This window comes from Sinohyriopsis cumingii, unplaced genomic scaffold, assembly GCF_028554795.1.
Source record: "Sinohyriopsis cumingii isolate HCF-2022 unplaced genomic scaffold, ASM2855479v2 utg000810l, whole genome shotgun sequence".
NCBI lineage: Eukaryota > Metazoa > Mollusca > Bivalvia > Unionida > Unionidae > Sinohyriopsis > Sinohyriopsis cumingii.
Window position 1 is genome coordinate 596,718 of NW_028315933.1, and position 15,063 is coordinate 611,780.

General features: G+C 36.7%; 1 protein-coding gene across 2 annotated transcripts in view; it reads right to left on the bottom strand.

The window, feature by feature from the left end:
* LOC149773224 (calpain-15-like) overlaps positions 1 to 15,063 on the bottom strand; it is an 83,133-nt gene that overhangs the window by 11,149 nt on the left and 56,921 nt on the right. For both annotated transcript variants that reach the window (XM_089946591.1, XM_089946592.1), the window contains exons 10-12: positions 8,565 to 8,761; positions 7,291 to 7,442; positions 4,409 to 4,587 (exon numbers count right to left, since the gene is read on the bottom strand). In XM_089946591.1, coding sequence (XP_089802717.1) covers positions 4,409 to 4,587; positions 7,291 to 7,442; positions 8,565 to 8,761 — 528 coding nt within the window. The remainder of the gene's footprint in view (positions 1 to 4,408; positions 4,588 to 7,290; positions 7,443 to 8,564; positions 8,762 to 15,063) is intronic.

Below are 15,063 nucleotides of genomic sequence, written 5' to 3' on the forward strand. Positions count from 1 at the left end.
CTGGATCATTCCATACATTACATTTACATAGACACAAGAAGAGGAATGTATGCTGGATCAATCCACATACTGCATTTACACAGGCCCTATAAACTATAAAGGGAGCACATGCTGGATCAGTCCACATTTGTACAAGAAGAGGGGAAAATAGATGGAATCATTCTACACACTGTACTTGCATAGGCACACAAGAAATGTATTATTAGAATGCTTACAGTGTCATGCAGAAACTCTTAAAACAGAACTTACAAATAAATAAAGCTTTTTTGCCAGTACAGATAATTTTGCATGAGTGCTGAATTCTAACGAAAATTTATGAAGTTGAATAATATCTATCTTTAATTTGTTCTGTGAGCAAAAGATTTGAATTATTTAATTCATTTACTAAATTTTACATCAAATGTGAACACATGTAACACTATTTATTACATGGCAAAAAATAACATTTTATCCAATGCAGAGAAATGACTTTCAGGTATATATTGATGCCAAAGACTGCATCTGTGTATTGTATAATGTCATGAACTCATTTATAACATTGTAAGGTGTTTTAAAATGTGTGTAAAATAGAAAATACGACATAAATTGATGAATGTAAATAACACATACTGTGGTTGTGTGAAAAATAAGTAACTCTGGGGACCAGGCTCAGATTGGCCAAAAAATATGCAACTCTTTACAAACTTTATTCTACAATCTGTCTGGATGAAATGTAAATCTGATGTAAGACCAACCAGCGAAAGTTCTGTTAGTGAAACTGAGGCTTGGAACATAATTTTCTGACATAGCTGCAAACAAGTCCAAAATACAAGCAGATTCTAGGTAAAGATGTTCCCTACTCTTTGCTGAAAGAGAATTGTAGATTTCCAGATAAAAGGCTACCCATACAAGTTATGGTACATTTATAAAGGACAACTCTACTGATGATGAAGAACACTGACAATAAAACCAGGTTAGGTCTCATCAACATCAAGCTGAATAGCCAAAGTGTGTCTGAACTTAGCAGCCATATCTCTAGTAAACCATGACACAAGGTTAATAACCAAAGTTGGCTGGCTGCTGGTTATCAATAAAGACCTGCATATAAAATCGTTTCAAAATCCAGTAACAGTAAAGTGAATTAGTGTGGGCAGATCCAAAAACTGTTGTCACAACTCTGACGAATGATGAAGCGGATCAAAAGCTCAACAAATAATTATAGGACGAATGGTCATGAACATAAAGTTGCATAAAAGTGAGTTTTTGCACAAATGGGAAAGTAGGTGAAATGACAACCAAAGGCCTTAAATCTGATAAAACATAATGATGTATGCTGAATATATACATAACAGGCAATCAAACTCAGCCACGACCATGTTAATATCAATCTGCCTACCAAATTTGTATAAAATCCAATATGATGTCCTTCATGTGCAGAAGCATAAGTGGGTGAGTGTGACAATCAAGAAAAACAATTCAGCTCTATGATGTGAAGTGCTGACAAAAGAACTTAGTCGAGGTCTCATTATTATATAACACATTTAATTTGACTTAAATCCAATTTTAAAATTAACTGAGATAAGTGAAGAAATGAAAATGCATGGGTCTGGCAACCAGGTGATATAATTCTGATAAATAGTAACATAAAATGCTCATACTCAGCTTCAGCCAAGGTACTATCAATATCAAGCTGTCTGTTAAACTGGATTGAAACCCAATTGCAATGAACAGTGTTGTTGTGTGGAAATGAAAGTAGGCGAGACTGTCAATCAGGGGAGACAACTCAGCTAAATAGCGTTACAGTGTTAAGACAATGAAAATCAGCTGAGACCTCGTCAGTATCAAGCTGCCTATAAAGTTTGGTGGAAATCAAATTATTATGCATAAATGAAAATGGGTTGGCCTGACAAAAAGGGGCTATAACTCTGTTAAAGGATAATGCAGAATGATGTGGCACACTGACAAATTAACTCAACCTAGGACAACATACCTGCCACAACATGATAATCCCTCTAAAATCATGATTTTTAAACTCCCAAAAACCCTGACACAATCATATTTCAGAAAACATGATCTTCACTAATCTTCATAAGAGAAAACACGAAAAATTAAAATCACCACTTTAATATATGCCCATAACATGTAACATGTATAAACAGCAAACAGTCCTGATTGGAGCTATGTAAAACTATCTAAGTGGCAGTTTAAATAATGGCAATTAAAAGATAAACAGATCAGGTATAAACAACCACCATTTCACATATTACTTAACTGACAATAGGCAGTATGAATGTTAAGTACTTTGAAGACTGCTGTGGGTTAGCCCAATGTGCTAATCTGTGTATAGGTAAATCAAAGAGATGCTAGATGTGTGTTGAAGAACTAAAGTGATTACATATCGCTGCCTTGAATAAGAATGTTTAAGCCATAAACATTAAAGAACTTTGGCAGTTTTGTGAACAGTGTCAATGTTTCTTGGAAGTCAGATTTTACTCCATATATAAATGTAAAGCATGATTATTTTAGTTGCTAGAATAATCTTCAAATGTGATTAATTTTTTTTAAAGGCAATTTAGGAAGCAATAAGCTATCAGCAAAGCCCAGCAAAAATAAATTTTAGAATTCAAGGTTGACAGAGATTTACTTTGTCAAGAACAGTAGTAAGGGAGAGAATTTAACTCTTTGCACCTACTGCAAACAACATATCGACATAAGTCACGCTGGATTGTATGACATCTGTTGAAAGAGAAGCGCCACCTGTATGAAACATATTTGACACACTGAAATGAACATTCAGATTAGCTCTCTTTAATATTATTTTGATATCTTAATGTTGTTAAAATACTAACTAGTAACTGACCCATGCTTTTCAGGATATTTTTTCCATGAAATAGATCAAATGAAAGACAAGAATAAACACATATTTGTGTTGGCTCAGATGATTTGTGTCATAAAGCAATAATACCTATACCGGACATAGGAGTTCATTACTGCTGTATTACCTGTAAAGCCCCCATAAAACTAAAAATATTATGTCCCCTCCTTCTCCCCCCAACCTTGCCCCTATGAAATGGTCTGTCAAATGAAATGTATATTCATTTTTCTATAGTGACAAGCATATCTTGTCATCTGACTGTATCAGACACAGTTCTGACAATGATAATGTTATGGTCATCAAAAACAACATGGTTCTCACCAGGATTCGTTTGGAGAATCCAGCATGGAAGTTTGAACATCAGTACCATCCAGTCTCTAGTGAGTGTATTAATGAACACCAATGACACTTACCTTCATTAACTAATGATGGTAGCAAAGACCATCTAATTAAGCCTACATTTTGCCATCCTAAGGATTTTAAGGACAGAAACTTGGTGCATTTTTTATTTAATATCATTGTGGCTGTGATTATTTGAGTGTCTGCGCATGTGGATGTGTATGGTGATGATATTTGACAACACTAAGCCTACCAAACATTTCCAGTCATTTTCTATAGGCGTATATGAAAAGTTAGCTTATTCTCAACTGGACAGTGGTCATACTCACTAACTCCCAACCTCAAATCACACTTATCTGAGTCTCAAAAACCACCTAGCACTGACTGGGATTATGGCAGGTATGGTCAAATGAAAACCAAGATGTATCCCAAAAGGAGTTATTGTAGAGAGGCAAAAGTGGGTAAGTCGGACAAAATGGGCAGTAATTCAGCTCAAGAATAATGCACAAAGTATAAAGTGGAACTCTGTCAAGATTCCAATATAAATTTGGTTGAAATCCAATACAATGTTTATCAACAGAAATGAAAGTAAATGGGCCTGACATCTGGTGGCTATAAGTCTTATAAATAATGATGTAGAATGCTGATAATCATAAAACTCGGGTAATAATTTCAATATTTTGTCAACCAAATTTATATCATTCAACCTAATAAACAAATCTGATTTAAAATAAGCAATTCTGTTAGTTTTCTTAATTATCTGACAATTAAATGTCAAGCTAAACACTTGGACACTTGGATATCCATGAGTCTTTTTTGTTAATGAAAAATGCTTTCAGTTATAAAAATACAGGTATTACTTTTTATATTTGTAGTACACAAGATACTAATGTCCCTAAAGTCAAAAGGCAATGTAATTTAGCCAACTACTATGCCCAAAAGAAAGTAATCGGAACTTAACCAAACTGTTCAGAATTAGGTGTAATCTTTATTATTAAATTTGGATGTTATTTACCCCTGGCCCCACCATCATAAAACTTTACTCAACTTAAATCTTACTCAGAACTATTCTGACCAATCAGAAGGATTCATTTATATGTTTGAGCAAGACTTTCAAATCAGGAATAAAATTTACTACTCAAAATGTTGAGTAAAGTTGGATGATGAAGGATCCCAGTCTAATGTACAATATATTCATCTCATCCTATAACTTACCTATGAAGTGGAGGGACACAGTCAACACAGTCTAACTTTCCTCGAGTGGATACCATGTTTGAGCTATCTTTACAGTCACACTTCAAATTAAGGTACTCTGAGGGAAATCTGTTCTCCACAACAAATATTCCTCCACTCCAACCCTTCATCAATGTGTACACTGTTACTCCATCACGAACCTGTAACAGGTTGATAATCTTGTATATCAAAAATGATGAGGTTATAAAACATGTGTTACAATATGTTTGAATATGCTCCACATTCCGAAGGTCATAGGTATAACAAAATGTTTCTTGATACAAGCTGTATCATAAAACAATATTCCATCATGACAGGGATCACTGTGCTCATTTGCTTATTATATAATATCCCTACACACCATTTGAATTTATCCGAATAACTGAACAATGTTCCAAGTTTTTGCTGAACCTAGCAAAATAATAAATACATTTCTGATATTTCAGCCCACAGAAAGATCTAATCATTTCCCATTAAAAGAAGTATTAATGATTTTAATGATTTATACAGTTAAAATGGTCCTGATTTACCTTATCTTTTGCTGACAAAAACTAGTCATTCAAGATAGATGGTCTTCCCAAAGGAGTCACCATGTTATACAATATGTTGTTGTGGGGTTTAACGCCATTTTTCAGCACACGATAGGCTATACATGGCGGCCAGTATTAATGGTGGAGGAAGAACCCGGGAAAACCCCGGAAAGAACCACCGACCCTTGAGAAGCTACTGGCAAGCTTTCTCACATACCCACATTGGCTGAATCTTAGACTCGAACTGCCGCAGACAGAGGTGAGATGGCAGTGATCCGTAACGAAGAGCGCTTTAGACCACTCGGCCACTTGGGCCCCCGTTATACAATATTCAAGATAACAACAATATATATTATATTGTATTGTATTGTTGTTATACAATATAAATCAGTCATAAAATGTGAATCTGGACTTATATGACAGGTAGTCTTGCAAAAGAGTGGTCTTTCTAACACTTGGTCTAAAATGACAGACGGTTTCAAAAAGTGCTCTTTCAAGTCTGGTCTCAGATAACAAGCGATCTTGCAAGGAGCAGGTCTTTCACTGCTGGTTTTAAATGACAGGTGGTCTTACAAAAGAGTGTTCTTTCCAGTCAAGTTTAAATGCAGAGTGATGTTTCATTAAGCAAATTTTAAAACAGTATTGTAGCCTTGTGTTAATGACCTCAGACTCTGAATGAGGGCAACAGCTTCCAAGTCCACCCAGGCCCTCACTGTCTACCCCTAAGCACTGCAGTGAAACCCACTTGCTTCAAGTGACCCAGATGTAAATGGGTACCAACATTTGGTGTATGCTTAAGGTTCCATGCATTCCTATACTGTAACATTGGTTTATGCTTTTGCTCTGTGCATGCCTGATGCCTTTTTGAGTTGCAATTAAATATACCTCTAATAACAAGATCTTCCATACGGCTGCCATGTTGGCCATATTGGATATTCGAGGGTATGTCTGATGGACACCAATTTCATTTAGGACTAACTAAAGATCATAAGTCTTCTAGTGAAAATCCCATGATCCCATCAACTGTTCAGGAGTAGTAGTGATAACAGGATGTTCAAAATGGCTGCCATGGTGGCCATTCTGTATGTCTATAGGTACCAACTTTATTTAGAACAAAATGAGATCATATGTGTGTGTGTGTTGGATTTTTAATGTGGTTTTTAACAAAAATTTCAGTCGTATCACTATGAAGTCTGCATTGTGGCAGTTTATAGTGATGTCTAGCATGGAGGCATCATGCTGCAGATATGTAGCATCATGTCCCACCCAGCCACATTATACTGACACCAGGCTGACCATTCCTAACACTAACCTCTCAATGCTGAGTGCCAAGCGAGGAAGCTGCTAGTACCATTTTTAAATGTGACTTGGCTGGGGTTCTAACCCGTGACCTCCTGAGATTGTAAGAACTCTTTTAATGAAACATCATGTCAATACGACTATCTGTTCAACAGAAGTAGCAAAATCAAGACTTCAACATCATGGTCACTGCAGCCATATTGGAAGACAGAATGGCTTATTTACACTAGGACCAATGACAAACTGGAATGTGTTTATAAAGCTTTCTGGTGCAATCTTTCCATTGGATTAGGAAGCAGTGAATACAAAATTTGATCTAATGGACAACATTTGAATAATGTATGACAGACAATGGTCAATGGATAAGATCTTCTGAACAATAGTGAGTACAGCAAAAAGTTGGGAAAAAATAGTTTTGTCATTGCTACATCTTTTTATATTTCTTTTGATTTAGTGCCTGGCTGTTGAAAATTAATTTTAGAACGGTCTTCTACCAATAAACATCAATTTTTGTGGTTTTGTGTCCATACTCCATAAATCAGTATATGGTGTCTCACTTAAAACACAGGTTACTTTTGTGGTTCTCATGAACCGTAATATATGAGGGAACCTTGTATAGCACCCCTTTGCCACAAGGACCATCATGGTTCTCATGAACCGTAATATATGAGGGAACCTTGTATAGCACCCCTTTGCCACAAGGACCATCGTGGTTCTCATGAACCGTAATATATGAGGGAACCTTGTATAGCACCCCTTTACCACAAGGACCATCGTGGTTCTCATGAACCGTAATATATGAGGGAACCTTGTATAGCACCCCTTTGCCACAAGGATCATCATTATAACACCATTCCTGTTATAGGGACAGTATGGTCATAGATCACATTTAATTATGCAGTAGTATGATTATATGCATAATGAACTTCAATATAAGGTATTTTCACTGTAAGGCAGTATATCAAATGGACAGTTTGTAATGAGGGAGAACTGAACTGGGAACATAATCTAAGATTTAACGAAATTATGGGATACCCCCTCCTTGGACCCCTTGGCTACAGCAAGCTCTATGATGGCATCTGCCATAGCATATTGATACTTGGGTCCTTTGGCTTCCAACTCTTCCACCATGATGGTTTTGGAGTAGTGCAGAGAGATCACACACTGATGAGGCTCTCGACAAACACCTGGGAAACAAAGAAAATAATAATCTAAGACAAGGGTGTGATTGAATAATTGGCCTGTTCCATTATTTGTATTAGGATTTATATCTTAATTCAGTTTCAAACAATTTAACTCGAAATCTTACAGGTGACATCCAGTACTGGCTGCACTATCAGAACCAAAGTTACTGGGACATACTACCTGGATCCCATTATCTTCTAATGATGGTGACAGCAAAAAATATTCTGTTGTTTTAATTTAATAAATGAATTAATTTTAACATAAGGAGTCATCTAATGAAGTTCAAATTCTAACTGACATATTTTTGATACAACACATGTTACATTCTGTGATCTAAACAAAAAAGTGTGTGTGCAGCTTTGTGGCTTTGAACGATACCATAAATTCTCATGTATAAGTTGATATAAGTTGAGTCCAACTGAAAACAATATACATCTCTTCTTTGATAACTCGCGCACAACGGGGTCCACAAATATAGACTACTGTAAGCGAGGGTGCAAGTTACAGAGGGGCCTCCAAAACATAAACAAAATCTGTTTATACATCGAAAAAACTACAGGGTGTGTGTGTATTAGGGAACTGGGCTGTTTAATATCTGAATCATCGTTTTACAATCACGATGATAATAATTGTTAATAACATGCTTTTTCTAATAAAGTTGTTCGTTATTCAGTATAAATAACATTTATTTTCAAACATGTGAAAGATTGAAAGATTCTAGGACACAACTGGAAATTATTCAACTGGTTTTATCAATTCCACATGAAATGAACATTCATGTACAATCATATAATACTTTTTAAAATCAAATATTACTATTTTTCGAGTATAAAATTTATGTTTATTATATAACAGACTTCAAAAAGATGCAACTGTCTGTATAAAGTACAAAATTACAGATTTTAATGTTTCTGGATGTGTGGCAGCAGTTATTAAAATACTGAAATTTACTGAGTCTAAAACGATATCTCTTACATCTATCAAAAGATTTTTTTAATCTTCTTATGTACTGTTACCCAAAATAATTATTATTCTTTGTATAGGATTTGTATTGGAGTTTTTAGAGAAAATACAGAATAATGCACGAATTTATATATGAACATAAAACAAGAAAGATTTCTTACCTTGAGTCCAAATATTGAATGCAAGTCCCATTACCACATACTCCCCAGGCTCAAGCATGGCACTACATCCCACAAAGCTTCTCAACTGTCGTTTGCTGTAGGCTACCAGGGGACCAAATGCCTGATTTATGTTATCTGTGTACCGCAGGATTATGATCATCAGGTCTGATGTTGAAATGTTTGGGTTTTCATTCCCTCTGATGAATAAGAAAAGAATTTTTAAAGTAAATGAAGAAATGCAATGAATGTTGTCTTGCTTGCTCTACTGCTGCATAATGAAAATTTTTAAAATAATCACTACAGCAAAAGAAGTAGGTCAATGCGACCTACTTGTCTGAACTGTGGATACTAGTCATATTAATGAATCCTTATTAACTATGATGAATGTCCACACAATGGTGACAGAAAAAAGTAACTATATGCAAATACTTAATGATGTCATGGAGCATGAAAAGTATGTGACTGTGACCTACTTGTGCTAGCTGTGAAAAGTAAACCTAACAAAGTGGCCTGATATTATTCAACAGGTGACCATTTCATTAGGCAGACATCTTTAATCTTGTTAGAACGCAAACCTATGTCAACCATCTCCCAGCTTTTACATCATGTTGATTTTACATGTTACATAATAGCAAAAGTTCCTTCCTAATATAAAGACATTATAAATATGTGTATATCTTACTTATAACAGAACTCACCCAAGATCCTGATGATATAAACCTACATACCAAGTTTGATCAAATTAGGAGAAGAAATCTAGTTTGTAGAGAGGTAACAGGCACAGATAATCTGATCCAATATCATATTATTTATATGTGCATTATTATAGAACCCGTCGAAGATCACGATGCTTAATTAACAAGTTTTGTGCAAAATCAGTTTGAAATTGTCTTTCAGAGTGGTAACAGTATCAGCCAATCAGAAGATCAACTCAAAACAGACCAATTTATGCTGATAGATGTGTATCAGACGTTTCCCATAGTTTCAATGCATGGTTCTTACTTATTATTAAACTCATCAGAGATCCTAATGACAGAAGTTTCCCCACATCCAATATACAGTTTTTGATCATTATTAAACTAATCAGAGATCTTAATCACCAAAGAATATAAACTGTGTTTGATCAAAATCAGATCAGAAATATATCGTCCTGAATGGTAACAAACTCAACCAATCAGATTCATGATGGCCTCGTTAATATGCATAAATGTGGTGGACAATTTTTCAAAGAGTATAGGTGAACTATGGACAAAGTAACTGAAAAATCTGGTTCTCCAACAAGATCATATTGTTGTCCAACCAGAAGTTCCCTTGTGCACCTCCAGTGTAGAACACCAATAGCTTGTTAGAAGAGTGTGAACTCATAATCCAAGGGTTGTAGTTTTGATAACAGTCTAGGTCAGCCAAGATCATCTGTGTCTGTGTTTCCATGGGAAAGATACTTAACTCCCAACTGTAGAATTATGAAAACATAATTGCCATTTTAATAATAACTATATCTAACCCATACAAAATATTAATTTAAAGGTACAGTAAATCCTGTCTTAAGAGACCACCCTATCTGCTAACAAAACATGGTCATTCAGGAAAGGTTATCCCTCATCACAGGTCTGTGCCAACTTTCAAGGTCAAAATTCAACTGGGTTTGAGAATAATGTGGCAGCAGCCATGAAGGTCTATGTTGTTTGTTCTACAGATTAATCCTTACAAAGTGCATAGACCCAGATCTGCTGGTGCATTATGTGATGAATGATCTGGGTCTGTGCAGTTTGCAGCTGAACTGGACTTGTGAGTATGAATCGTATATTCGTTCCTGACTTAGTTTTTTTTAAATGCTGTGTGTAGTCACAAAACAAAATACCATCGCTAAAGATACATCAATCATAAACATTATCATTATCATTCTTACATCACATGTAGTCGGTTTGCAAAAATGGCATATAACGTAAACATTTTACTGTATGGTAACACTCACTTATCTCATCCTTAAATTGCAAAGCGAACTATGATAACACCTAATCAGAAAATTTACACCCAAAAGTAAAAACCTAAGTGTCCTATGGCACAAATAATAAATCAATCAACTATAAAAGTAAAATGATTCAAAGATGTACTAAAGCAAACAGATGACGAGTCCTCTGTCCATGGCACAGTCATCATATTGTGCAGTTTTTTAATAACATTAAAGTCGATAATGCAACAAAGAAAACAAACCAATTTAAGAATTATGGCTAAAAGAACATGTTTAATTTAAATAAAGATATGCTATGATGCCTCTATCTTGTTGTTGTTGTTGTTGTTGTGGGGTTTAACGCCATTTTTCAGCACACAATAAGCTATGCATGGCGGCCAGTATTAATGGTGGAGGAAGAACCCGAGAAAACCCTGGAATGAACCACCGACCCATGAGAAGCTACTGGCAAGCTTTCTCACATACCCACATTCGCCAAATCCTAGACTCGAACCCATGCAGAGAGAGGTGAGATGGCAGTGATCCGTAACGGAGAGCACTTTAGACCAGTCGGGGCCCCCGCCTCTATCTTGAGTAAATGCTTTACAGTAACCTAATCAGTATCAATAAGTAAACATGTTACTCGCAATGTGCAAACATCTGGTATTAGCTACTTCTGCACCTAGGTAATGACACAAAGTGGCATTATTACACATGGTTGACACCGCTGATTACATATCAGGTCAGTGGTGTACATTAACACCTGGTATGAATAAATGCCAGCAGACATTTAGCTAGCTTATTCAACTTATTTAGCATCAGAGTAATCAAAGTTCAAATAAACCATTGCCATCAAAATCCAGTATTGCTGCATAGAGACACGCAGGCAGAATCTAAACTTAAGTTCAGAGGTAGAGAAATTTTGAAAATCTACTATTGTTTCTGGGTGACCAGCTTCGAAAAACTGATTTTCCAACAGATTTTTTCTGGTGCCTGGTAAATTATTGCAACTGCCCCAGATTGCTGTAATAAAAGTTAATCAACAACTCTTGTCAACTTTTATATATAAATAGCACTTCATCAGTTCTGTTGATGGAAAGTGCCACCCATGTTAACTCACTCATTTTGTCTGTTTGACATCAACAAATAAATGATAATCTAACACATTTTTTATGGTCTTTTGTAGCCGAACAAATCAGCCCCCAAACCTGAAATGTATTAATGCATAACCAGACTTTGTGTCTTGTTGTCCTTCAATTTTCTAGTAGTTGGCAACCCCTGACCAGAAACTTACTGATCTTTTATGTTTATCAGACTTTACTAACATAGAACTATTACTCCTGCGACTAAACTGTAAGGTAAAGGTAAATGTTCCATTTGAGATTGATAATCATTACCTTTCAAGTAAATATATTATGCAGTTCCTTCTGCAAATGTTAATGAACAGAAACATATATCACATGCTGTACTGTGAATGCCCATGTCTTCCACTGACCAATAGGTAAAGAAATTCTGTGTGGTAAATCAGAGACGTAAAATAATACTTTCAGTTGCTGGTGTGTTGGTACAAGATGAACACTGACAGTTTCTTTAAGGATTCTCCCCGAGGAGCAAGTGTATGGACTGCGATTACTTTAAGGATTCTCCCCAAGGAGCGAGTGTATGGACTGTGATTACTTTAAGGATTCTCTCCAAGGAGCAAGTGTACAGACTGTGATTACTTTAAGGATTCTCCCCGAGGAGCAAGTGTATGGACTGTGATTACTTTAAGGATTCTCCCCGAGGAGCAAGTGTATGGACTGTGATTACTTTAAGGATTCTCCCCAAGGAGCGAGTGTATGGACTGTGATTACTTTAAGGATTCTCTCCAAGGAGCAAGTGTACAGACTGTGATTACTTTAAGGATTCTCCCCGAGGAGCAAGTGTATGGACTGTGATTACTTTAAGGATTCTCCCCGAGGAGCAAGTGTATGGACTGTGATTACTTTAAGGATTCTCGCCAAGGAGCAAGTGTATGGACTGTGATTACTTTAAGGATTCTCCCTGAGGAGCAGGTGTATGGACTGTGATTACTTTAAGGATTCTCCCCGAGGAGCAAGTGTATGGACTGTGATTACTTTAAGGATTCTCCCCGAGGAGCAGGTGTATGGACTGTGATTACTTTAAGGATTCTCCCTGAGGAGCAAGTGTATGGACTGTGATTAGTTTAAGGATTCTCCCTGAGGAGCAAGTGTATGGACTGTGATTAGTTTAAGGATTCTCCCTGAGGAGCAAGTGTATGGACTGTGATTAGTTTAAGGATTCTCCCTGAGGAGCAAGTGTATGGACTGTGATTACTTTAAGGATTCTCCCTGAGGAGCAAGTGTATGGACTGTGATTACTTTAAGGATTCTCCCTGAGGAGCAAGTGTATGGACTGTGATTACTTTAAGGATTCTCCCTGAGGAGCAAGTGTATGGACTGTGATTACTTTAAGGATTCTCCCTGAGGAGCAAGTGTATGGACTGTGATTACTTTAAGGATTCTCCCTGAGGAGCAAGTGTATGGACTGTGATTACTTTAAGGATTCTCCCTGAGGAGCAAGTGTATGGACTGTGATTAGTTTAAGGATTCTCCCTGAGGAGCAAGTGTATGGACTGTGATTAGTTTAAGGATTCTCCCTGAGGAGCAAGTGTATGGACTGTGATTAGTTTAAGGATTCTCCCTGAGGAGCAAGTGTATGGACTGTGATTACTTTAAGGATTCTCCCTGAGGAGCAAGTGTATGGACTGTGATTACTTTAAGGATTCTCCCCGAGGAGCAAGTGTATGGACTGTGATTACTTTAAGGATTCTCCCTGAGGAGCAAGTGTATGGACTGTGATTACTTTAAGGATTCTCCCTGAGGAGCAAGTGTATGGACTGTGATTACTTTAAGGATTCTCCCCGAGGAGCAAGTGTATGGACTGTGATTACTTTAAGGATTCTCCCTGAGGAGCAAGTGTATGGACTGTGATTACTTTAAGGATTCTCCCTGAGGAGCAAGTGTATGGACTGTGATTACTTTAAGGATTCTCCCCGAGGAGCAAGTGTATGGACTGTGATTACTTTAAGGATTCTCCCTGAGGAGCAAGTGTATGGACTGTGATTACTTTAAGGATTCTCCCTGAGGAGCAAGTGTATGGACTGTGATTACTTTAAGGATTCTCCCCGAGGAGCAAGTGTATGGACTGTGATTACTTTAAGGATTCTCCCCGAGGAGCAAGTGTATGGACTGTGATTACTTTAAGGATTCTCCCTGAGGAGCAAGTGTATGGACTGTGATTAGTTTAAGGATTCTCCCTGAGGAGCAAGTGTATGGACTGTGATTAGTTTAAGGATTCTCCCTGAGGAGCAAGTGTATGGACTGTGATTAGTTTAAGGATTCTCCCTGAGGAGCAAGTGTATGGACTGTGATTACTTTAAGGATTCTCCCTGAGGAGCAAGTGTATGGACTGTGATTACTTTAAGGATTCTCCCCGAGGAGCAAGTGTATGGACTGTGATTACTTTAAGGATTCTCCCTGAGGAGCAAGTGTATGGACTGTGATTACTTTAAGGATTCTCCCTGAGGAGCAAGTGTATGGACTGTGATTACTTTAAGGATTCTCCCTGAGGAGCAAGTGTATGGACTGTGATTACTTTAAGGATTCTCCCTGAGGAGCAAGTGTATGGACTGTGATTACTTTAAGGATTCTCCCCGAGGAGCAAGTGTATGGACTGTGATTACTTTAAGGATTCTCCCTGAGGAGCAAGTGTATGGACTGTGATTACTTTAAGGATTCTCCCTGAGGAGCAAGTGTATGGACTGTGATTACTTTAAGGATTCTGCCCGAGGAGCAGGTGTATGGATTGTGATTACTTAATTAAATAATGAGTAGCCAACACATGTGGATTAATGTGACTTCTTACCAACAAAAATCACCAAACACTAAGCAGGGGAGATAATTAATGCACCTTACTATAGATATATAGAAGGACATTATAACAATCAAATAGTTGTTGTTGGAAAAAAATCTAAAATTCCATTATAGTTTTTAACCTGATTGTTTTTCAATATTTTCTGGCACCTAACTGTGCTTTCACACAGAAAAATGGTTGCCTGGCATTATTTCTGGTCATCCTGGATAATGGATTTTTCTGCCCCTTAAGTTGTAGCTGACAGAGAGTTTGCTCATTATTAGACTTGTACAGTGATCATTATAATATATGCCCTAATATCAAATCTGATCCAAATCTGATCAGAAATATGGTCTCCAGAGTGGTAACAAGCTCAATCAATCGTATGTAAGATCATTTCATTAACAATGAAGGATCTCACTCAATATCAAACTCATGAGAGGTCTTAAAGATATAAGACAATATTCCAAGTTTGTTTAAAACTGGATCAGAAATATGGCCTCCAGAGTAGTAACAAGCTCAATCAATTGTTTGTAATATCATTTTATTAACATGGAAGTTGTTGTTGTTGTTGTTGTTGTGGAGTTTAACGCCATTTTTCAGCACACGATAGGCTATGCATGGCGGCCAGTA